The sequence below is a fragment of the Sylvia atricapilla genome, chromosome 6 (assembly GCF_009819655.1).
Source record: "Sylvia atricapilla isolate bSylAtr1 chromosome 6, bSylAtr1.pri, whole genome shotgun sequence".
Taxonomy (NCBI): Eukaryota; Metazoa; Chordata; class Aves; order Passeriformes; family Sylviidae; genus Sylvia; species Sylvia atricapilla.
Window position 1 is genome coordinate 10,195,721 of NC_089145.1, and position 24,212 is coordinate 10,219,932.

Below are 24,212 nucleotides of genomic sequence, written 5' to 3' on the forward strand. Positions count from 1 at the left end.
CTTGTGAGGAGGACAGCGGTGGCATCACTGAGACAGACACTACCCCGTATCCGGAGGGTGCCAGCAGCACAGGTAGCTCTGCCTGTTCCTGCATCCCCCACACCGGTCTGGCTGGGATGCCTTGCCCTCACTGCCTGAATGTGTCCCCAAAGTTCTTCCCAGCAGAACCACGCTGGCAGTGGCTGTGGAGACTGTGCCTGTGCCAATTGTCCTGTGTGTGGTGCTGGGGACTGCTGCTGTGCCTGTCCCTGGGTGCCCTGGCCGTGCTGCTGTGCCGTGCCCGGTGCCAAGGTGGGTTTCCTGTGTGTGGGGGCTGGTACAGACCCATTTTGCGGGTCCAAGGGCTCCTGTGATGCAGAACAGTTCAGAAGGTGAGCAGGGGTGACCCCAGTGCCACCTTCAGTGCCCAGGGCCCCAGGTAAGTGCTGCCTCTTGTTCCAGGCCCTGGCAGAGCTGCAGATGCCGTCTCCAATGCTGTCTACGAGAGCTGGACTATACTGCGATGCACAAGTACCAGGAGGTGCCCAGTGTCTCCCAGGTGGGTGCAGCCCTTGTGCCCCAGCTCTGTGTGGAGTGAAGGCTCTTCCTGACAGCCCCACGGCAGCTCCGGGTCCTGGTGTCCCAGCAGTGGCTCCTTGTCATAGTCTGGGGTGGCCCCTCAGGCCCACAGCAGCCCTGGTGTGCAGGGTGAGGTTCTGTCACCTGTGGTGCTGCTTGAGGCCGGCCCGTCCCAAGTCCCTGTTTATCCCCTGCAGGTTACCTGTCAGAGGGATCGCTCCAGAAGGTGCCCTATTACACCGGGGACAGCGTGGAGGGGAGTGACACCGAGGCAGCCCCAGTAGGGCCACAGGGCAGGAAGCTAGCGGGGAGCAGGAGGACAGAGGACACAGCTGGGCTGGGGAGCTGAGGGACAAGTCCTCCCCTTGTTAGTGTGCAGTGAGGCATGGCCTTTCCCTGCGGGAGCCAAGGGTCTCCAGCATATGGCCAGTGGCAGGGCCGTAGGGAATGGCACAGGCAGAGCCCTGCCAGGGCCGCTGGTCGCTGCCATGGACCCCCTGTGCCTGTCCCAGATCCCCCCGCCCCGGCCCGAGCAGGGAACCCCGGACGGCTACGACGATGTCCTGGATGTGCCGCAGGAGGCCCCCGCTGCCAGCACTGGGGACAGTCTCCCAGGGAGTGTCACGGCACAGGTGGATCTGTGTCCTCCCCACAGGTAAGAGGGCTCACAGCTGCCCTGTCCCCTCTGCACAGCCACTCCCATGGCAGGGACCCAGCTAGCAGATCCATGGGTGCTATGGTCAGATCCCAGGTGGGGTCTATCAGGGGGGACACGGAGCTGCCTGTCCCCTCAGCACCTTTCTGTGCTGTCCCCAAGGTGGGATCTGCTCCCCTCCACGTCCCCCAGGAGCAGCCATTGACCCCTCGGAAGAGCCCTCGGAGTACATGGACTATGATGATGTTGGCAAGAGCACCCTGGGGACGTTGCCATGAGGATGGCCTGGCCATGTGGCAGCCCTGGGGACACGTGTGTGACAGTGTGGTGGTGCCCTGTCCCCGGAAGGGGGTGGCCCTACCCACAGAAGTCACTCCTTCCTGTCCACCGCTGCAGGAAAACAGCTCCTATGAATGGATTTTGTATGATTTCATTGCAAATTTCCCTATCTTCCTATTACAACCAAAAGGGCTAGAGACTCTTTTCCAGGTCTGGGACTTCATTCTGACGCTGTCACCTCTCAGCCAGTTAGATCAGCCATCCCTGGTGGATGTGGGACAGGAACTGGATGCACAGACACATCCTTGGGCGTGGTTGCCTGAGAGGGAAGAGCATAGGAGATGGCTAGGAATTGTCTGCACAGTGTTCATTTGGATTGCCAAATGCACACAGCTGCTCCCAGCAAGTCCAAAGGGACAAGGAAGAGGGCAGGGCCCGGACCCACCCCTTCAAATGCAGCAGGATCTCCTCGTCTGTGCCCCAGGGGTGGGGCAGGCTCAGACCCAGTGGCAGCACTGAGAGCTGGGCTGGGAATGGCTCTGGTTGTTGGAAGGACTTTTCCTAAAGGAGGGGAGGTCTCCTGAAGGAGGGGAGTGCCTTCCTGCCTCCCGGCACGACCATGCAGTGGCAGGGCAGCCGGGCCAAGGCCCCCACCTGTGGTACAGAGTCACAGAATGTGTAGGTTGGAAGAGATCTTCAAGATCATCGAGTCCAACCCAGCCCTAACACTTCAACTAGATCATGGCATCAAGTGCCACATGCAGTCTTGTTTTAACACATCCAGGGATGGTGACTCCACCACCTCCCCGGGCAGACTATTCCAGTACTTAATCACTCTTCCCTTGAAGAACTTCTTCCTAATATCCAACCTATATTTCCCTTGACGCAGCCTGGGACTGTGTCCTCTCATTCTGTCATTTGCTGCCTGAAGAAAGAGACCAACCCCCAGCTGTCTACAGCCCCCTTTCAGGAAGTTGTAGAGAGTGACAAGGTCACCTCTGAGTCTTTTTTTTCTCCAGGCTAAACAACCTGAGCTCTCTCAGACGTTCATCATATGGCTTGTTTTCCAAGTCCTTCACCAGCCTTGTTGGCCTCCTCTGGACATGCTCAAGTGTCTCAATGTCCTTCCTAAACTGAGGGGCCCAGAACTGGACACAGCACTCGAGGTGTGGCCTGACCAGAGCCGAGTTACTGGGGAAGAATGACCTCCCTGCTCCTGCTGGCCACACCATTGCTGATCCAGGCCAAGTGCCATTGGCCCTCTTGGCCACCTGGGCACACTGCTGGCTCCTGTTCAGCCGGCTGCTGAGCAGAACCCCCAGGTCCCTGTCCTCCCGGGCACTGTCCAGCCACACCGTCCCCAGCCTATATGCTGCAAGGGGTTATCGTGGCCAAAGTGCAGGACTCGGCACTTGGACTTACTAAATTTGTTAGACTCTGCCCATCCATCCAACCATTCCAGGTCTCTCTGCAGAGCCATCCTATCCTCCAAGAGATGGCCACACACTCCCAGCTTAGTGTCATCTGCAAATTTACTCAGGAAAGATTCAATAGCCTCATCCATGTCATCAATAAAAATATTGAACAACGCTGGTCCCAGCACAGACCCCTGAGGGACACCACTGGTGACTGTGCCCCGCTGGATGCAGCACCATTCACCACCAGTCTCTGGGCCCAGCCATCGAGCCGGTTCCTAACCCAGCCAAGAGTGCTCCTGTCCAAGCCCCGGGCTGCCAGCTATTCCAGGAGTGTGCTGTGGGAGACAATGTCAAAGGCCTTGCTGAAGTCCAAATAGACAACCTCCAGAGCCCTTCCTGCAGCCACCAGGCGGGTCACTCCCAGGTTTGGTTCTTGCCTGAGATTCCGGTGGTTTAGAATCTTTTGCCCTCTGAAGGCCCTGAGCCAGACGTGAGAATGAAACGGAGTCTTCAAGGTCTTGTTTTTCAAGGTTTCTCATGTTGTTTATTATTTGTTATCTTACAATGTTCTCTGTGCCCGGCCGAGGTGTTCTGCTGCTCGGACACAGGAGGACTCCCCTCTCGATGGGAGGTCACTGCCTTCTTATACAGATAATTACGTGTATATTATTTAGAGTTATGTGCCAATACCTGTCACCTATCCTAAAGAGGTCAACTCTACTCTGACCCAATCTCCTTGAACTACTTTGTGCCACCATCACAGCAGGAGATGGAGGCCAAGGGAGAAGAAGAACAACTCAGGGCACCGCCCTAAATCCTCCATCTTGTGCCCCATTCACCTCCATTCTAAAATCCCAAAATTATAGAAGTTTCCACCCCATGATAAGCTACACTACTGTCTATCACACCTTTGTGACTTGTAATTCCTGTCTCAATGTTTTTCCATGGACGAAAGTCAAAGACTCTGTCTTCCTGGGCTCTGTGCCAGGGTCTTGTACAAATTCCAGATCCCCCCCTGTACAGATTCCAGACCGTCCTGTACAGATCTCAAACCCTCTTGCTCAGGTCCCAGACCTCTCTGCCGAGGTCTGTGACCTTCCAGGGCAATCAAAGGGATGCCCTGGACTCCAACAGGTCACCTGGTCATAAAAGGAGATCAGGTTGGTGAAACATGACTTACCTCTCCTAAAGCCATGCTGAGACCCTGGCCATCCTGTATGTGGTGTGAGATGACACTCACTGTAAACTGTTCCACTATCTTACCAGGTACCGAGTCAGACTCACTGGTCTGTAACTACTGCGATCCTCCCACCCTCCCTTTTTGAGAATGGGTGTCACATTAGCCAGTTTCCAATCATCCTGGACTTCACCAGTGAGCCATGCCTGATTGTAAATGAGGGAGAGTGGCTTTGCAAGTTCACCTACCAGCAAACTCATCACCCTGGGATGGATCCCATCTGGATACTCATAGATTTATGAGTATCCCAGCATCTCAGCAGTTCTCTGACTGCCTCTTCTTGGATAATGGGGCGACCATTCTGTTCCCTGACACCATCAACCAACCCAGGAGGACAGTTGTCCTGACGGCAAGTTGTCTTCCCACTGAAAACTGAGGCAAAGAAGCCATTAAGCACTTCTGCCTTGTCCTCATAGGCAGTTACTAAGTTCCCTCCCTCGTCCAATAGAGAACAAGGGCTGGCCTTACCTTTCCTTTTACCATTAATATATTAGGAGAAACATTTTTTATTATTCTTTACAAAAGTCACCATTTTAACTTCAAACTGAGCTTCAGCCTCCCTAATTTTTTTCCTACAAGCTCTAGCAAACGCCTTAAATACTTCCTGAAATCACACATCACGCTCCAAGAGCTTGCAGATCCCCAGGGCGGGCTGCAGTTCCCTGAGGGTGTCCAGTTCCTGAGCAGGGCCTGGCTGAAGCCGTCTGTGCTCAGCCTGGGCATGGAGGATGCAGGAAAAGAGAAGAAGGTGTTAGAGCCTGTGGGGAGGGAGGTGCTGAAGCAGCCGGGATGCCGCTGTGGCCCTGCCTGTCCCACAGCCTCTGCTCCGCAGCTCAGGAATGCCGGGCATGGAAGGGGCCGTGGCAGGGCCCTCATCCCAGGCTCTGCAGCGGGCAGGCGGGATGCCGGAGCTGCTGGCAGAGCTGCAGGACACCGTGGGCTCCCAGCTCGTTGTCACTCAGGCCCAGGCCGGTGAGACGGGGCCCCTGCAGCAGCTGCGTGGCCAGGGCTGGGCAGCAGGCAGCCCACAGCCGGCAGCTCCCCAGCCTGCGGGAGCCAGGGGAACAGGGAAGGAGGGCTTTGGCCCCTGCTGGCTGAGCTGCTGCAGGCGGGAAGGAGAAAGCTGTGGCCAGGAAGGAGGGAGCACTGGCCCATCTCTCAGCCCCTTTACCGCAGTGTCTGTAGCGGGCAGGCACAGTGCTGGAGGCCCTGACACAGCAGGTCCACACGGGCATCACGCAGCCCCTCGGGGAAGGACAAATCCAGCTCCTCCAGGCCCCTGTTGGTGCTCAAGGTCCTCGCAGCAGGTGCTGGGGATGAGGAAATACCGCAGCCTGATGGGAACCCCTGGGAAAGACCCTCAGAGCCTCCTGAGTGCCCTGATTGCCCTCCCAGCATGGTGGATGTCCGCACCCTAGTGCCATAACCTTGGAGCTCCTTGGGCTGGAAGAGTGGGACAGAGGCACGGTGCCACCCCACGGGGTCCCTTTGGGTCACCTCCCCAGCTCCCGGGTCGGAGATGCAGAGGGATGCCGGGGGTGCTCACCGCAGGATGCGCAGGCGGCAGCCCGGAGTCCGCAGCCCCTGACAGAGGAGGGGCACGCCGCTGTCACCCCGGGAGCTGTCACCCAGCCCCACACGGGCCAGGCCAGGGTGCTCCGCCAGCAGCGCTGCCAGCTCCGCGCAGCAGCTCTGGGACAGCCGGCTCCACTGCAGCCTGTGGGAGAGCACGGAGAACGGGGGCTGAGCACAGCTCACCTGTCCTGGCTGCTCCCCTGCCGCCAAACCCCAGGGACAACACCCACCCTCGGCTGAACAGGGCCTTGCCGCTGTCCCCAGGGAGCAGCGGGGCAGCACCAACCCACTCACCCGGTGCACCGTGGTTTGGGGGCCCCAGCCAGAGCCCAGACCCCAGCCCTGGTTTGGGCTGCACACGCATCTCTCACCGGAGCACCTGCAGGGCCCTGTCCCGGTGCCGCAGAGCCCGGCAGAGCAGGTGGATGGGGCGGGGCAGCTCCTCCCGCCGCCGCCGCACGGCGAGGCCATTGGGATGTGCTCCGGCTCCCGAGATTCCAGAGCTGCAGGGGAACAGAGACCCTGGGGCACGTGCAGCCCTCGGCGGTGCTGGGAGCTCCCGGCTCCGACACCGGCACACAGCCCAGAGCAGAGCCTCCAGAGCACGGGAGGGCTCCTCTGGAGAGACCTTGGTGGTTTGGAGATGTGAAGGGCCTCGAGCATTGCTGCTGGGACCAGCTGGGAGACAGATGTGAGGTGAATCACAGGGTGCACTCAATATTCCAGCACCAGGGATTTCCCTTGGTGAGGGAGAAGGGGGATGGGAAGCCAGAGTGACAGCTGGGCACAGGTGGGTCTGGCCAGGTGGAGCCATGAAGCTCCATCACCATCAATCCCACAGTGGGCAGTGGATGGAGGAGCCCATGTGTTCTGTATTGTCCCCAGGAGTATGTTAATCCTCTGTGGAGGAATCAACACCCAGGGAAAGGCCAAGCTGGTGTTCAGGAGGGAGGAGCTGAATCATCCTTTGGGGCAGAGCAAGAGAAATCTTTCCTCTTTTGGGTCTTTCAAGTGAGGAGGAGCTGCGCTTACCAGGGCTCTGACTTGGCATCCAGCTCTGCCTGAGGATCCTGCCCGTGGATGGAGCATCCCTGGAGGATGACACAGCCTGGCCCAGCCCAGTGCTGGATGCCAAAGGAAAGAGCCATCTGGTCGTACAGGGTCAGCTTGGGTGTCTCACAGGTGCAGGTCAGTGAAATGACCCAATGCAAGTGGGTGTGCAAAGCTCTTCTCGTTGGTCTCGAAGAAGAAGTTAAAAGTTTCCATCTCTGAAACCTTCAGTGCTTGGCCAGGGTGGGAGAGGCCTCCGTGCCTCCCCTGAATGCACTGCAGCAGCTCTTCCCTGGCTCGTGGGGAATTCTGCACCCAGTGGTTTTCTCCGTGTACTCTATGGCTTTCTGGCTGACCAGACCAAAGAGGAATCTCACTGTGACATTCAAATCCTGTCTGGACTTGCTGCAGATTTCTAAGAATTGATTTACATCCTTCTTAAGCCTCCCCAAGCTGCTGACCCTTTCCCCTTCATCCTCCACAGCATAAAACATTGCTGCAACAAACTCCTGGAGGTGCAGGTGAGTGAAGGCATAGACACTGCCACGGTCTTCTCCTTCCCCTGGCATCCATTCCCTGAGGAAGAAGGGGAGAAGACCTGGCTGGTCCAAGCCACAGTCCTTGATTTCCTTCTCCTCAAAGAGGACCTTGTGCTTCCACATAGCCTCGGCAGCCCAGGAGCAAAGGTGCAGTAGGAACTGCTGCAGGACCTGGGCGTTGTCCCTGTGCTTCAGTGATTGGGAGAGGTAGAACATCATCATCTCCGTGCTGGCTTTGCAGCACTCCAGGAGGATTTTCTTCCCACAAAGCTCTTGTTCAAGGATGGTGCAGATGGTCCAGCTCAGGACAGGGAAGACACATCAGCTATAGAGGATCTCGTTGTCTCTGGCAAACCTGAAGGCCACGTCAGCTTGGCTGGGGTTCTCAAAGTACCTGTGGAAATACTTTTCCCTCCTGGCTGCTGAAATTCCCAGTATCAACAGGTAACATTCACCCTTCAGGCACCACCTCAGGCTTCCTAGAGCATTGGCCTCATGGTGATGAGCAAAGAGGCTTTGGGGAGCACTGTCTTCTTCAACCAACTCATCAGGGTGAGCTCCAGTGGCTTCACCTCCCTGGGGTCAGAGCTCAGCTCAGCCTTGGGCTGAACCAAGGAAAACCCCAGGGCCTGGAAGCCATCCAAAATGAAGAGGATCCTCTTGTGGTGCTCCAGGATCTTCCCAGCCGGCACTCGCAGGCCAGGACAGCACTGTGAAACCAGGTCTGCCTCGCTGGCTTCCATGGGAAGGACTATGGCTTTGTGTTTGAACCCTGGATTTTGGAAATCTCAGGCTTTCTGGGCTGACGGGTGCTGACCCTCAGGCAGACACTGCATTTGACATGAGGCCTTGCAATGAGCCTCTGCAATTTGTGACAGCACTGGGGTTGTGTGTGTGTAGTTGGAATGGTGTTGTGTGATCTCACAGGGTGAAGACTTTAGTTTGGGCTTTTAGTATATAGTAGTGTGTGGGGGCCAAGACAGAAGATTCAGGGTGTTGTCTGGGTTCCTTTTTCTTCATCACCTTCTTTCTTCAGGGATTTGGGTGGTTTTCTCTAACTGAGTGAGAGATTGTGTGTATTGTGGAACTTCGAATGATCATTATTGGGTGAAAAGCATCAATAATATAGGTGTCACTTTGGTATTGGGCAATTATCTCTTAAATAGCCTAGTTAAAATTTAGAAGGTCTGCATTTTGTCTCATTTCTTTAACTGGCAAGTTGGAGCTCACGCTTCATGAGACTGTAAATACCGTACATAGATAAGATGTAATAAACAACCACGACCCAACTCGACTCTACGTTTCCCCTGTCTTTCATCCTGACCTCAGCTGAGATAAAGCAGTCAGAACTGTAACAGCTTTGCAGAAGACAAGGACAGTCAGTGCAGGAGACAAAGTCAAACTGGGTGTGGAGTGTCCCTTCTCCCGACTCCAGCATCACCTTCCTGACCATGGTTGTCTTCCCCATCCCCGGGCCCCCACCAGCACCACGCCCTGCGGGGTTTGCCCGTCTCTGCCAGGTTCAAACAGCGCCGTGGTGCTGGCGGTGGCTGCTCCGCTGCCGGGCTGCCACATCCCTGGCCGGTTCCCAGGGCTCCCTCCTTGGCTCCGTGCTTGCTCCCAGGCTCCCTGGAGATGGTCAGGGTGCTGAAGCGGCTGTGGAAGGATGGGCTCTCCCTGGGACAGCTGCCCAGCTCCCTGTGCTGGCGGGACTCCCGCACCATGTGCTCTCTGCTGTCCCGCCTGTGCTCTGTGCCCACGAGGAACAGGGTCAGGCCCCAGCCCAGACAAATTCCCCTCCAGCCCAGCCATGCTCCTGACACACCAGCAGCCACTTGTTTCAATGCTCAGTGCTTTCCTAGGTCTGCCTGGGCCACTAAGGACATCAAATGTGAGCATTTGGGGACTCTTTGGTCACTTGGGTGTTCTTCTTCTGGCTCCTGATCCTGATCTATCCACTCTTCTTTCATCATGCTCATGCCCCTGGAGCAAATGCACATTCCCGGGGTTACCTGCAGCCTCTGACTCATGCTCCAGGAGACAAAGGCGCTGTCTCTGGGCTCCAGAGCACAGATCTCCACAGGGACATCCTTAATCCCCATCCCAAGAGGAAAGAAAGAATGTGCCCAGCTGGCTGCTGGAAAGTGCAGAGAGCACTGGGTGAGCTTTAAGGTCACTTCCAACCCAAACCACTCTGTGATTGTAAACGGTGCATTTATGGAGGCATTACAAGGCCACGTAATTGACTGCAGGGATGAGCTGGCTGGACAGAGCTGGTGAGGCTGACCTCAGCACAGCTTCAACCTGGAGTGCCCGGGACTGAACTCAGAGCTCAGGCCCGAGCAGGGAACCCCGGACGGCTACGACGATGTCCTGGATGTGCCGCAGGAGGCCCCCGCTGCCAGCACTGGGGACATCTCCCAGGGAGTGTCACGGGACAGGTGGATCTGTGTCCTCCCCACAGGTAAGAAGGCTCACAGCTGCCTTGTTCTGTCTGCAGACCCACTCCCTTGCAGGGTTTGACTGTGGGGATGTGCAGGGACCCAGCAGCAGATCCATGTGTCCTATGGTGAGATCCCAGGTGGGGTCAGTCAGGGGAGACATGGAGCTGCCTGTCCCCTCAGCACCTTTCTGTGCTGTCCCCAAGGTGGGATCTGCTCCCCTCCAAGTCCACCAGGAGCAGACAGGGACCCCTTGCAACAGCCCCCGACACACACAGACTATGATGATGTTGGCAGCAGCACCCTGGGGACGTTGCCATGCGGATGGCCTGGCCATGTGTCAGTCCTGGGGACAGGTGTGTGACAGTGTGGTGGTGCCCTGTCCCCAGGAAGGGGTGGCCCTGCCCACAGAGGTCACCCCTCCCTGTCCAGTGCTACAGGAAAACAGCTCCTGTGTAGGGGTTTTCCTTGATTTCAGTGTGAATTTCCCTTTCCTCCCATTTATACCCAAACTGGTCAGAAACTCTCCCAGGCCACGCACCTGACTCTGGCCAAGTACATCAGCCATCCCTCGGGAATGTGGGGCAGGATCTGGAACCACACACACATCCTTAAGGATTGTGAGCTGAGGGGGAAGAGATGGCAGGGATTGTCTGCAGGGTGCTTATTTGGCATTACCAAATACACAAAGCAGTTCCCAGGGGGAAAAGGAGAGGGCAGGACCCGACCCCTCCCCGCAGATCCAGCAGGATCTCCTCCGTGTGCCCCAGGGCCGGGACGACCTCAGACCCATTGGCAGCACTGAGAGATGCACTGGGAACGGCTCTGGTTCTTGGAAGGACTTTTTCTAAAGGACGGGAGCTCTCCTGAATGAGGGGAGTGGCTTTCTGCCCCCCAGCAGGAGCCGGCGGATAAAGGGCAGCCCGGCCGTGGCCCAGTTCCGTTGCCTGGGGCTCTCCTGGGAGACAGACACCACCTGGGGCTCTTCCTGTGTTCCTGCGGCAGCAGAAAGGGGATTATGGATGGAGTCACCTGCCACTGTGCCATGGGAAACCTGGGGTTGAACGGGTGAGGAACCGTGGTGTGGCTGTGGGAGTGGGTGTTTGGGGAAGCTCCGGGGCCAGCGCGGGTGGCTGGAGCCGCAGCTGTGAAGGGGCGCCGGTGGCGAGGGTGAAAGCGGATTCCTGCCTTGGGAGCGTGCTGCCAGAGAGCGTGGCGAAGGGTGAGGGCGGGAGGTTTGCTGAAGCGCTCGGCTGCCGAGCTGCAGGGGCACGGAGCGGCGGAGCTGCAGGGGCAGCGCGGAGCCGCGGCGTTCTCGGCGGCAGCGCAGGTGTCGGGAGCCGCGTGCGGTCGATGGCGATGCCGGGAGCCGCCGCGGGGTAACCGCCTCCTTCCTGCCCTGGCGGCGAGGCGAGCGCGGCGCCACAGCTGCGGCAGCAGCGCCATGTGCCAGCGCCGCCGCGAGGGCCCGGGGACCTGGCACCTGGCAGCCCCGAGCGGAGCCGGGGGCTGCTGCCGCCCCCCGCGGGGGAGGGGAGCAGCCCAAGGATGGGGCTTTGAGGCGTGCAGGTGGCCGAGCTAGAGGTGCTCCCGTGGATGCTGTGGCTGAGAGGAGGGGTGAAGCGTGTCCCCGTCAGGACGGCTCTTGCCAGACTCCCGCGGCAGAGCTGTGGGCACGGGGGGTAGAGGAAGGGCCCCCGCAGCCCAGGTGCTGAGGGGGGGCCGTCTGCCCCCGGGGACATCCGGGTGGCAGCCCACTGTGGGGAGGTGTGTGACGCCAGCAGCGCAGGCGAGGCTCATATTTGGGCACGGAGCAGGTTATTGGAGGCGGCGGCCCCGCAGCCGGGAGATGGGGCGCCTGATAAAGGCTGCCCCGGTGCCGCTGCCTGCAGTGGCTCGGCTGGAGGCGAGACGTGTCCCGGCTGCGCTGGGTCGGGGCCGGTGGCATGGGGCCGCTGGCGGCGCTGGGGCTGCTGCTGTGCGTGCAGCTGTGTGCGGGTGAGTGGCGGGCGGCCGGAGCGCGGCCCGCGGCGGGGCCGGGCCCGGCTCAGCAGGCTCCGTGCCGCAGGCTCCGGGGAGCTGCGTCTGGTGGACGGCGGCGGGCGCTGTGCCGGGCGTGTGGAGGTGAAGCACGGCGGTCGGTGGGGCTCCGTGTGCGTCTACAACTTCGGCTGGAAACGCCATTGGGCCACCGTGGTGTGCCGGCAGCTGGGCTGTGGCCGGGCGGCCGGGGCATCCCCACACGTTCCGGTCAGACAAGGCACCGGGCGGATCTGGCTGCAGCTCGAATTCTGCCGCGGCAGCGAGGATGCGCTGCAGAATTGTGTACATTACGGATGGGGCCGGCACTTCTGCGGCCACGAGTGGGATGTGGGGGTGATCTGCACAGGTGAGGGGACACGCTGGCCGTGCTGGGACAGCCACCTTGTGCTGGTGCAGCCCGGGCAGGGCTGAGCCGTGCCGGTGTCCCGGTGCAGATGCCGTGGAGCTGAGGCTGGCAGGCGGTGACAGTCTCTGTGCCGGGAGGGTGGAAGTGAAGCTGCGGGGACAATGGGGCTCTGTGAGAGATAACAACTGGGACATGGAGGACGCCGAGGTGGTTTGCCAGCAGCTGGGCTGTGGCTCGGCTGCCGGTGCCTACTCCGCCCGTGAGCGCTTTGGTGAAGGGGATGGGCCCGTCAGTCTGGTCTTCGTGGACTGCGATGGGTACGAGACCACGCTCTGGGACTGCAGGATCCGTGGCTGGGGTCCCTATAATCAGGCATCGCATGGCTTGGACACTGCCGTTGTCTGCCAAGGTAGGAGCTGGATTTGGGGTGGCGTGGCCGTTCGTTCTCTTCCCTTGACGCTGAGCCTGTGCTGCTCCCGCAGGCTTTTCCCGGCTGGTGGGAGGCGATGGAGCCTGCGCCGGGCAGCTGGAGGTGCGGCTGGGCCGGGCCTGGCTCGGTGTGTGCGAGAATCAGGTGGACATGAAGGTGGCCGAGGTGGTGTGCAGGGAGCTGGGCTGTGGGGCGGCGCTCGGCATCGCCGGCAGTGGCCGATTTGCGGCGGGATCGGGATCGCTGTGGGACTGGGGCTTCCAGTGCAATGGCACGGAGCCCCTCCTCAGTGCCTGTGGCCGGCGTCCGCCCCACAGCCAGAACTGCAGCGGCCGTGCCGGCGTCATGTGCTCCCGTAAGTGCCGGGGACAGCGGGCTGGGGCTGTTGGGGTCCCCGCACAATGCCCCTTCTCAGCGCCCTTCCTGCCGCAGCCTACACGGGCTTCCGGCTGGCGAACGGCAGCTCGGGCTGCGCCGGGCGGGTGGAGGCGGCGGTGAGGGGCACGTGGGGGTCCGTGTGCGCCAGCGAGTGGGACCTGCCCGATGCCCACGTCCTGTGCCGCCACCTGGGCTGCGGCCGCGCCCTGACCGTGCCCCCGGGAGGCTCCTTCGGCAGCGGGGAGGGGCCGCTGCGGCCGGACGCCTTCGGCTGCAGCGGGAGCGAGCGGCACCCGGGCGAGTGCCCCGTGGCCGTGCTGGGGAAGCCGCCCTGTGCCCCCGGAAACGCTGCGGCTGTCAGCTGCTCAGGTGTGTAGGGCACCTGCGGGAGGGGCCTGAAGGGCAATTTGGATCAGAAGGTGTTGGAATGTTTTGGGATGAAGGGCTGAGCCTGGCCGTTTTACAGGCATTGTCGAGTCCCTGCGGCTGGTGGAGGGTGAGAGCCGGTGCGATGGGTGGCTGGAGTTGGCCATAGACACCGGGGCCTGGCGCCGAGTGCCAGGAGAGCTGTTGATCGTACCGAATTTGAGCAAGGTGTGCAGGGAGCTGGACTGTGGAGGACTGGACGAGAGTCACGTTGTCCCTAGCAGGACCTACCTGAGGGACATCAACCAGACGGAGAGGGACATCTTGGAAAGGGTGATCAAAACTATCATGGGGCTGGAGGGGATGACGACCGAGCTGCCCGAGAAAGCCAACCATTCCTTTTGGCCTGATAATGCGTTTGTGCCCACTGCAGCAGCTGCCATGCATAATGGGGCATCCATGGTCTGCTCAGGTGGGTGTCCCGAGAAAGGGCAGACCTGCTGGTGCCCCAAGCAGCCGGCCCATCCCGGTCCCTCCATGCGCACAGGCAGCCGGCGGGTGAGGCTGGTGGGGAGCTCTGGGCGCTGCGCCGGGCGCGTGGAGATCTATTCCGGTGGCAGCTGGAGCAGCGTGTGCCAGGAAGGCTGGGACGTGCAGGACGCTGCCGTTGTCTGCCGTGAGCTGGGCTGTGGCAGGGCACTGGAGGCCCCGAGGTCGGCGCGCTTCGGTCCCGGCACGGGGCCGCCGTGGCCCTACATCCCCGACTGCTCCGGGAGCGAGGAGTCTCTCTGGGAATGCGGGCGCTCGGAAGGGCGCGAGTGCGGGCTCGGCGGTGGGGCAGGGGCCGTGTGCTCAGGTCAGTGGCGGCCACTCCCAGCAGAGGCCAGCGGAAGGCCCGGGGGGTCGGTGGCCGTGCCGTGACCCCCCTGCACCCCTTGCAGAGCATGTCTCCGTGCGGCTGGCGGGCGGCGGCGGGCGCTGCCGCGGGTTCCTGGAGGTGTCCCACAACGGCACCTGGGGCCGCGTGTGCGCCAGCGGCACCGGCCCCGGCACCGGCGCCGCCGTCTGCCGCCAGCTGGGCTGTGGGGAGCGGGCCCGGCTGTCGGCCGAACCCGCCCAGCAGCCGTCCCCTGCCTGGCTGGCCTGGGTGGGCTGCGAGGACGGGGCCCGCTCGCTCTGGGGCTGCCCCTCGGCGCCCTGGCACCTGCAGAGCTGCGGCCCTGGCGGCGACGCCCACGTGGCTTGTGAGGAGGACAGCGGTGGCATCACTGAGACAGACACTACCCCGTATCCGGAGGGTGCCAGCAGCACAGGTAGCTCTGCCTGTTCCTGCATCCCCCACACCGGTCTGGCTGGGATGCCTTGCCCTCACTGCCGGAATGTGTCCCCAAAGTTCTTCCCAGCAGAACCACGCTGGCAGTGGCTGTGGAGACTGTGCCTGTGCCAATTGTCCTGTGTGTGGTGCTGGGGACGCTGCTGTGCCTGTCCCTGGGTGCCCTGGCCGTGCTGCTGTGCCGTGCCCGGTGCCAAGGTGGGTTCCTGTGTGTGGGGGCTGTCACAGACCCATTTTGGGGGTCCAAGGGCTCCTGTGATGCAGAACAGTTCAGAAGGTGAGCAGGGGTGACCCCAGTGCCGCCTTCAGTGCCCAGGGCCCCAGGTAAGTGCTGCCTCTTGTTCCAGGCCCTGGCAGAGCTGCAGATGCCGTCTCCAATGCTGTCTACGAGGAGCTGGACTATACTGCGATGCACAAGTACCAGGAGGTGCCCAGTCTCCCAGGTGGGTGCAGCCCTTGTGCCCCAGCTCTGTGTGGAGTGAAGGCTCTTCATGACAGCCCCACGGCAGCTCCGGGTCCTGGTGTCCCAGCAGTGGCTCCTTGTCATAGTCTGGGGTGGCCCCTCAGGCCCACAGCAGCCCTGGTGTGCAGGGTGAGGTTCTGTCACCTGTGGTGCTGCTTGAGGCCGCCCGTCCCAAGTCCCTGTTTATCCCCTGCAGGTTACCTGTCAGAGGGATCGCTCCAGAAGGTGCCCTATTACACCGGGGACAGCGTGGAGGGGAGTGACACCGAGGCAGCCCCAGGTAGGGCCACAGGGCAGGAAGCTAGCGGGGAGCAGGAGGACAGAGGACACAGCTGGGCTGGGGAGCTGAGGGGACAAGTCCTCCCCTTGTTAGTGTGCAGTGAGGCATGGCCTTTCCCTGCGGGAGCCAAGGGTCTCCAGCATATGGCCAGTGGCAGGGCCGTAGGGAATGGCACAGGCAGAGCCCTGCCAGGGCCGCTGGTCGCTGCCATGGACCCCTGTGCCTGTCCCAGATCCCCCCGCCCGGCCCGAGCAGGGAACCCCGGACGGCTACGACGATGTCCTGGATGTGCCGCAGGAGGCCCCCGCTGCCAGCACTGGGGACATCTCCCAGGGAGTGTCACGGCACAGGTGGATCTGTGTCCTCCCCACAGGTAAGAGGGCTCACAGCTGCCCTGTCCCCTCTGCACAGCCACTCCCTGGCAGGGACCCAGCAGCAGATCCATGGGTGCTATGGTCAGATCCCAGGTGGGGTCTATCAGGGGGGACACGGAGCTGCCTGTCCCCTCAGCACCTTTCTGTGCTGTCCCCAAGGTGGGATCTGCTCCCCTCCACGTCCCCCAGGAGCAGCCATTGACCCCTCGGAAGAGCCCTCGGAGTACATGGACTATGATGATGTTGGCAAGAGCACCCTGGGGACGTTGCCATGAGGATGGCCTGGCCATGTGGCAGCCCTGGGGACACGTGTGTGACAGTGTGGTGGTGCCCTGTCCCCGGAAGGGGTGGCCCTACCCACAGAAGTCACTCCTTCCTGTCCACCGCTGCAGGAAAACAGCTCCTATGAATGGATTTTGTATGATTTCATTGCAAATTTCCCTATCTTCCTATTACAACCAAAATGGCTAGAGACTCTTTTCCAGGTCTGGGACTTCATTCTGACGCTGTCACCTCTCAGCCAGTTAGATCAGCCATCCCTGGTGGATGTGGGACAGGAACTGGATGCACAGACACATCCTTGGGCGTGGTTGCCTGAGAGGGAAGAGCATAGGAGATGGCTAGAATTGTCTGCACAGTGTTCATTTGGGATTGCCAAATGCACACAGCTGCTCCCAGCAAGTCCAAAGGGACAAGGAAGAGGGCAGGGCCCGGACCCACCCCTTCAAATGCAGCAGGATCTCCTCTCTGTGCCCCAGGGGTGGGGCAGGCTCAGACCCAGTGGCAGCACTGAGAGCCGGGCTGGGAATGGCTCTGGTTGTTGGAAGGACTTTTCCTAAAGGAGGGGAGGTCTCCTGAAGGAGGGGAGTGCCTTCCTGCCTCCCGGCACGACCATGCAGTGGCAGGGCAGCCGGGCCAAGGCCCCCACCTGTGGTACAGAGTCACAGAATGTGTAGGTTGCAAGAGATCTTCAAGATCATCGAGTCCAACCCAGCCCTAACACTTCAACTAGATCATGGCATCAAGTGCCACATGCAGTCTTGTTTTAAACACATCCAGGGATGGTGACTCCACCACCTCCCCGGGCAGACTATTCCAGTACTTAATCACTCTTCCCTTGAAGAACTTCTTCCTAATATCCAACCTATATTTCCCTTGACGCAGCCTGGGACTGTGTCCTCTCATTCTGTCATTTGCTACCTGAAGAAAGAGACCAACCCCCAGCTGTCTACAGCCCCCTTTCAGGAAGTTGTAGAGAGTGACAAGGTCACCTCTGAGTCTTTTTTTTCTCCAGGCTAAACAACCTGAGCTCTCTCAGACGTTCATCATATGGCTTGTTTTCCAAGTCCTTCACCAGCCTTGTTGGCCTCCTCTGGACATGCTCAAGTGTCTCAACGTCCTTCCTAAACTGAGGGGCCCAGAACTGGGCACAGCACTCGAGGTGTGGCCTGACCAGAGCCGAGTTACTGGGGAAGAACGATCTCCCTGCTCCTGCTGGCCACACCATTGCTGATCCAGGCCAAGTGCCATTGGCCCTCTTGGCCACCTGGGCACACTGCTGGCTCCTGTTCAGCCGGCTGCTGAGCAGAACCCCCAGGTCCCTGTCCTCCCGGGCACTGTCCAGCCACACCGTCCCCAGCCTATAATGCTGCAAGGGGTTATCGTGGCCAAAGTGCAGGACTCGGCACTTGGACTTACTAAATTTGTTAGACTCTGCCCATCCATCCAACCATTCCAGGTCTCTCTGCAGAGCCATCCTATCCTCCAAGAGATGGCCACACACTCCCAGCTTAGTGTCATCTGCAAATTTACTCAGGAAAGATTCAATAGCCTCATCCATGTCATCAATAAAAATATTGAACAACGCTGGTCCCAGCACAGACCCCTGAGGGACACCACTGGTGACTGTCCCCAGCTGGATGCAGCACCATTCACCACCAGTCTCTGGGCCCAGCCATTGAGCCGGTTCCTAACCCAGCCAAGAGTGCTCCTGTCCAAGCCCCTGGCTGCCAGCTATTCCAGGAGTGTGCTGTGGGAGACAGTGTCAAAGGCCTTGCTGAAGTCCAAATAGACAACCTCCAGAGCCCTTCCTGCAGCCACCAGGCGGGTCACTCCCAGGTTTGGTTCTTGCCTGAGATTCCGGTGGTTTAGAATCTTTTGCCCTCTGAAGGCCCTGAGCCAGACGTGAGAATGAAACGGAGTCTTCAAGGTCTTGTTTTTCAAGGTTTCTCATGTTGTTTATTATTTGTTATCTTACAATGTTCTCTGTGCCCGGCCGAGGTGTTCTGCTGCTCGGACACAGGAGGACTCCCCTCTCGATGGGAGGTCACTGCCTTCTTATACAGATAATTACGTGTATATTATTTAGAGTTATGTGCCAATACCTGTCACCTATCCTAAAGAGGTCAACTCTACTCTGACCCAATCTCCTTGAACTACTTTGTGCCACCATCACAGCAGGAGATGGAGGCCAAGGGAGAAGAAGAACAACTCAGGGCACCGCCCTAAATCCTCCATCTTGTTCCCCATTCACCTCCATTCTAAAATCCCAAAATTATAGAAGTTTCCACCCCATGATAAGCTACACTACTGTCTATCACACCTTTGTGACTTGTAATTCCTGTCTCAATGTTTTTTCCATGGACGAAAGTCAAAGACTCTGTCTTCCTGGGCTCTGTGCCAGGGTCTTGTACAAATTCCAGATCCCCCCTGTACAGATTCCAGACCGTCCTGTACAGATCTCAAACCCTCTTGCTCAGGTCCCAGACCTCTCTGCCGAGGTCTGTGACCTTCCAGGGCAATCAAAGGGATGCCCTGGACTCCAACAGGTCACCTGGTCATAAAAGGAGATCAGGTTGGTGAAACATGACTTACCTCTCCTAAAGCCATGCTGAGACCCTGGCCATCCTGTATGTGGTGTGAGATGACACTCACTGTAAACTGTTCCACTATCTTACCAGGTACCGAGTCAGACTCACTGGTCTGTAACTACTGCGATCCTCCCACCCTCCCTTTTTGAGAATGGGTGTCACATTAGCCAGTTTCCAATCATCCTGGACTTCACCAGTGAGCCATGCCTGATTGTAAATGAGGGAGAGTGGCTTTGCAAGTTCACCTACCAGCAAACTCATCACCCTGGGATGGATCCCATCTGGATACTCATAGATTTATGAGTATCCCAGCATCTCAGCAGTTCTCTGACTGCCTCTTCTTGGATAATGGGGCGACCATTCTGTTCCCTGACACCATCAACCAACCCAGGAGGACAGTTGTCCTGACGGCAAGTTGTCTTCCCACTGAAAACTGAGGCAAAGAAGCCATTAAGCACTTCTGCCTTGTCCTCATAGGCAGTTACTAAGTTCCCTCCCTCGTCCAATAGAGAACAAGGGCTGGCCTTACCTTTCCTTTTACCATTAATATATTAGGAGAAACATTTTTTATTATTCTTTACAAAAGTCACCATTTTAACTTCAAACTGAGCTTCAGCCTCCCTAATTTTTTTCCTACAAGCTCTAGCAAACGCCTTAAATACTTCCTGAAATCACACATCACGCTCCAAGAGCTTGCAGATCCCAGGGCGGGCTGCAGTTCCCTGAGGGTGTCCAGTTCCTGAGCAGGGCCTGGCTGAAGCCGTCTGTGCTCAGCCTGGGCATGGAGGATGCAGGAAAGAGAAGAAGGTGTTAGAGCCTGTGGGGAGGGAGGTGCTGAAGCAGCCGGGATGCCGCTGTGGCCCTGCCTGTCCCACAGCCTCTGCTCCGCAGCTCAGGAATGCCGGGCATGGAAGGGGCCGTGGCAGGGCCCTCATCCCAGGCTCTGCAGCGGCAGGCGGGATGCCGGAGCTGCTGGCAGAGCTGCAGGACACCGTGGGCTCCCAGCTCGTTGTCACTCAGGCCCAGGCCGGTGAGACGGGGCCCCTGCAGCAGCTGCGTGGCCAGGGCTGGGCAGCAGGCAGCCCACAGCCGGCAGCTCCCCAGCCTGCGGGAGCCAGGGGAACAGGGAAGGAGGGCTTTGGCCCCTGCTGGCTGAGCTGCTGCAGGCGGGAAGGAGAAAGCTGTGGCCAGGAAGGAGGGAGCACTGGCCATCTCTCAGCCCCTTTACCGCAGTGTCTGTAGCGGGCAGGCACAGTGCTGGAGGCCCTGACACAGCAGGTCCACACGGGGCATCACGCAGCCCCTCGGGGAAGGACAAATCCAGCTCCTCCAGGCCCCTGTTGGTGCTCAAGGTCCTCGCAGCAGGTGCTGGGGATGAGGAAATACCGCAGCCTGATGGGAACCCCTGGGAAAGACCCTCAGAGCCTCCTGAGTGCCCTGATTGCCCTCCCAGCATGGTGGATGTCCGCACCCTAGTGCCATAACCTTGGAGCTCCTTGGGCTGGAAGAGTGGGACAGAGGCACGGTGCCACCCCACGGGGTCCCTTTGGGGCACCTCCCCAGCTCCCGGGTCGGAGATGCAGAGGGATGCCGGGGGTGCTCACCGCAGGATGCGCAGGCGGCAGCCCGGAGTCCGCAGCCCCTGACAGAGGAGGGGCACGCCGCTGTCACCCCGGGAGCTGTCACCCAGCCCCACACGGGCCAGGCCAGGGTGCTCCGCCAGCAGCGCTGCCAGCTCCGCGCAGCAGCTCTGGGACAGCCGGCTCCACTGCAGCCTGTGGGAGAGCACGGAGAACGGGGGCTGAGCACAGCTCACCTGTCCTGGCTGCTCCCCTGCCGCCAAACCCCAGGGACAACACCCACCCTCGGCTGAACAGGGCCTTGCCGCTGTCCCCAGGGAGCAGCGGGGCAGCACCAACCCACTCACCCGGTGCACCGTGGTTTGGGGGCCCCAGCCAGAGCCCAGATCCCAGCCCTGGTTTGGGCTGCACACGCATCTCTCACCGGAGCACCTGCAGGGCCCTGTCCCGGTGCCGCAGAGCCCGGCAGAGCAGGTGGATGGGGCGGGGCAGCTCCTCCCGCCACCGCCGCACGGCGTGGCCATTGGGATGTGCTCCGGCTCCCGAGATTCCAGAGCTGCAGGGGAACAGAGACCCTGGGACACGTGCAGCCCTCGGCGGTGCTGGGAGCTCCCGGCTCCGACACCGGCACACAGCCCAGAGCAGAGCCTCCAGAGCACGGGAGGGCTCCTCCGGAGGGACCTTGGTGGTTTGGAGATGTGAAGGGCCTCGAGCATTGCTGCTGGGACCAGCTGGGAGACAGATGTGAGGTGAATCACAGGGTGCACTCAATATTCCAGCACCAGGGATTTCCTTTGGTGAGGGAGAAGGGGGATGGGAAGCCAGAGTGACAGCTGGGCACATGTGGGTCTGGCCAGGTGGAGCCATGAAGCTCCATCACCATCAATCCCACAGTGGGCAGTGGATGGAGGAGCCCATGTGTTCCTATTGTCCCCAGGAGTATGTTAATCCTGTGTGGAGGAATCAACACCCAGGGAAAGGCCAAGCTGGTGTTCAGGAGGGAGGAGCTGAATCATCCTTTGGGGCAGAGCAAGAGAAATCTTTCCTCTTTTGGGTCATTCAAGTGAGGAGGAGCTGCGCTTACCAGGGCTCTGACTTGGCATCCAGCTCTGCCTGAGGATCCTGCCCGTGGATGGAGCATCCCTGGAGGATGACACAGCCTGGCCCAGCCCAGTGCTGGATGCCAAAGGAAAGAGCCATCTGGTCGTACAGGGTCAGCTTGGGTGTCTCACAGGTGCAGGTCAGTGAAACGACCCAATGCAAGTGCGTGTGCAAAGCTCTTCTCATTGGTCTCGAAGAAGAAGTTAAAAGTTTCCATCTCTGAAACCTTCAGTGCTTGGCCAGGGTGGGAGAGGCCTCCGTGCCTCCCCTGAATGCACTGCAGCAGCTCTTCCCTGGCTCGTGGGGAATTCTGCACCCAGTGGTTTTCTCCGTGTACTCTATGGCTTTCTGGCTGACCAGACCAAAGAGGAATCTCACTGTGACATTCAAATCCTGTCTGGACTTGCTGCAGATTTCTAAGAATTGATTTACATCCTTCTTAAGCCTCCCCAAGCTGCTGACCCTTTCCCCATCATCCTCCACAGCATAAAACATTGCTGCAACAAACTCCTGGAGGTGCAGGTGAGTGAAGGCATAGACACTGCCACGGTGTTCTCCTTCCCCTGGCATCCATTCCCTGAGGAAGAAGGGGAGAAGACCTGGCTGGTCCAAGCCACAGTCCTTGATTTCCTTCTCCTCAAAGAGGACCTTGTGCTTCCACATAGCCTCGGCAGCCCAGGAGCAAAGGTGCAGTAGGAACTGCTGCAGGACCTGGGCGTTGTCCCTGTGCTTCAGTGATTGGGAGAGGTAGAACATCATCATCTCCGTGCTGGCTTTGCAGCACTCCAGGAGGATTTTCTTCCCACAAAGCTCTTGTTCAAGGATGGTGCAGATGGTCCAGCTCAGGACAGGGAAGACACATCAGCTATAGAGGTTCTCGTTGTCTCTGGCAAACCTGAAGGCCACGTCAGCTTGGCTGGGGTTCTCAAAGTACCTGTGGAAATACTTTTCCCTCCTGGCTGCTGAAATTCCCAGTATCAACAGGTAACATTCACCCTTCAGGCACCACCTCAGGCTTCCTAGAGCCTTGGCCTCATGGTGATGAGCAAAGAGGCTTTGGGGAGCACTGTCTTCTTCAACCAACTCATCAGGGTGAGCTCCAGTGGCTTCACCTCCCTGGGGTCAGAGCTCAGCTCAGCCTTGGCTGAACCAAGGAAAACCCCAGGGCCTGGAAGCCATCCAAAATGAAGAGGATCCTCTTGTGGTCCTCCAGGATCTTCCCAGCCGGCACTCGCAGGCCAGGACAGCACTGTGAAACCAGGTCTGCCTCGCTGGCTTCCATGGGAAGGACTATGGCTTTGTGTTTGAACCCTGGATTTTGGAAATCTCAGGCTTTCTGGGCTGACGGGTGCTGACCCTCAGGCAGGCACTGCATTTGACATGAGGCCTTGCAATGAGCCTCTGCAATTTGTGACAGCACTGGGGTTGTGTGTGTGTAGTTGGAATGGTGTTGTGTGATCTCACAGGGTGAAGACTTTAGTTTGGCTTTTAGTATATAGTAGTGTGTGGGGGCCAAGACAGAAGATTCAGGGTGTTGTCTGGGTTCCTTTTTCTTCATCACCTTCTTTCTTCAGGGATTTGGGTGGTTTTCTCTAACTGAGTGAGAGATTGTGTGTATTGTGGAACTTCGAATGATCATTATTGGGTGAAAAGCATCAATAATATAGGTGTCACTTTGGTATTGGGCAATTATCTCTTAAATAGCCTAGTTAAAATTTAGAAGGTCTGCATTTTGTCTCATTTCTTTAACTGGCAAGTTGGAGCTCACGCTTCATGAGACTGTAAATACCGTACATAGATAAGATGTAATAAACAACCACGACCCAACTCGACTCTACGTTTCCCCTGTCTTTCATCCTGACCTACAGCTGAGATAAAGCAGTCAGAACTGTAACAGCTTTGCAGAAGACAAGGACAGTCAGTGCAGGAGACAAAGTCAAACTGGGTGTGGAGTGTCCCTTCTCCCGACTCCAGCATCACCTTCCTGACCATGGTTGTCTTCCCCATCCCCGGGCCCCCACCAGCACCACGCCCTGCGGGGTTTGCCCGTCTCTGCCAGGTTCAAACAGCGCCGTGGTGCTGGCGGTGGCTGCTCCGCTGCCGGGCTGCCACATCCCTGGCCGGTTCCCAGGGCTCCCTCCTTGGCTCCGTGCTTGCTCCCAGGCTCCCTGGAGATGGTCAGGGTGCTGAAGCGGCTGTGGAAGGATGGGCTCTCCCTGGGACAGCTGCCCAGCTCCCTGTGCTGGCGGGACTGCCCGCACCATGTGCTCTCTGCTGTCCCGCCTGTGCTCTGTGCCCACGAGGAGCAGGGTCAGGCCCCAGCCCAGACAAATTCCCCTCCAGCCCAGCCATGCTCCTGACACACCAGCAGCCACTTGTTTCAATGCTCAGTGCTTTCCTAGGTCTGCCTGGGCCACTAAGGACATCAATATGTGAGCATTTGGGGACTCTTTGGTCACTTGGGTGTTCTTCTTGCTGGCTCCTGATCCTGATCTATCCACTCTTCTTTCATCATGCTCATGCCCCTGGAGCAAATGCACGTTCCCGGGGTTACCTGCAGCCTCTGACTCATGCTCCAGGAGACAAAGGCGCTGTCTCTGGGCTCCAGAGCACAGATCTCCACAGAGACATCCTTAATCCCCATCCCAAGAGGAAAGAAAGCATGTGCCCAGCTGGCTGCTGGAAAGTGCAGAGAGCACTGGGTGAGCTTTAAGGTCACTTCCAACCCAAACCACTCTGTGATTGTAAACGGTGCATTTATGGAGGCATTACAAGGCCACGTAATTGACTGCAGGGATGAGCTGGCTGGACAGAGCTGGTGAGGCTGACCTCAGCACAGCTTCAACCTGGAGTGCCCAGGACTGAACTCAGAGCTCAGGCCCGAGCAGGGAACCCC

The 24,212-nt window shown here is 59.0% G+C and overlaps 2 protein-coding genes and 2 pseudogenes across 2 annotated transcripts; 2 read left to right on the forward strand and 2 right to left on the reverse strand.

Moving 5' to 3' along the window:
* Positions 1–1,977: 1,977 nt before the first annotated feature.
* LOC136362323 (NACHT, LRR and PYD domains-containing protein 12-like) lies at positions 1,978–9,140 on the reverse strand (annotated as a pseudogene).
* A 539-nt stretch (positions 9,141–9,679) lies between these two features.
* On the forward strand, positions 9,680–12,930 carry LOC136362047 (CD5 antigen-like). Its single transcript, XM_066320303.1, has 5 exons — positions 9,680–9,775; positions 11,439–12,141; positions 12,230–12,550; positions 12,624–12,860; positions 12,893–12,930. Exons 1-5 carry the CDS (start codon positions 9,680–9,682, stop codon positions 12,928–12,930), a joined length of 1,395 nt encoding a protein of 464 aa, XP_066176400.1.
* Positions 12,930–16,099, forward strand: LOC136362305 (scavenger receptor cysteine-rich domain-containing protein SCART1-like). Its single transcript, XM_066320706.1, has 8 exons — positions 12,930–13,318; positions 13,416–14,171; positions 14,257–14,628; positions 14,709–14,846; positions 14,996–15,091; positions 15,308–15,391; positions 15,624–15,764; positions 15,925–16,099. Exons 1-8 carry the CDS (start codon positions 12,973–12,975, stop codon positions 16,038–16,040), a joined length of 2,049 nt encoding a protein of 682 aa, XP_066176803.1. The 5' UTR covers positions 12,930–12,972; the 3' UTR covers positions 16,041–16,099.
* A 488-nt stretch (positions 16,100–16,587) lies between these two features.
* Positions 16,588–23,960, reverse strand: LOC136362048 (NACHT, LRR and PYD domains-containing protein 12-like; annotated as a pseudogene).
* Positions 23,961–24,212: the final 252 nt, after the last annotated feature.

Coding starts and splice junctions, on each gene's coding strand:
- LOC136362047 (XM_066320303.1), top strand. CDS start 9,680: ATGTCCTGGATGTGCCGCAGGAGGCCCCCGCTGCCAGCACTGGGGACA. Junction 9,776..11,438: donor GATCTGTGTCCTCCCCACAG/GTAAGAAGGCTC, acceptor CACGGGGGGTAG/AGGAAGGGCCCCCGCAGCCC. Junction 12,142..12,229: donor TGTGGGGGTGATCTGCACAG/GTGAGGGGACAC, acceptor GTCCCGGTGCAG/ATGCCGTGGAGCTGAGGCTG.
- LOC136362305 (XM_066320706.1), top strand. CDS start 12,973: ATGCCCCTTCTCAGCGCCCTTCCTGCCGCAGCCTACACGGGCTTCCGG. Junction 15,092..15,307: donor GGAGGTGCCCAGTCTCCCAG/GTGGGTGCAGCC, acceptor TATCCCCTGCAG/GTTACCTGTCAGAGGGATCG. Junction 15,392..15,623: donor TGACACCGAGGCAGCCCCAG/GTAGGGCCACAG, acceptor TGCCTGTCCCAG/ATCCCCCCGCCCGGCCCGAG.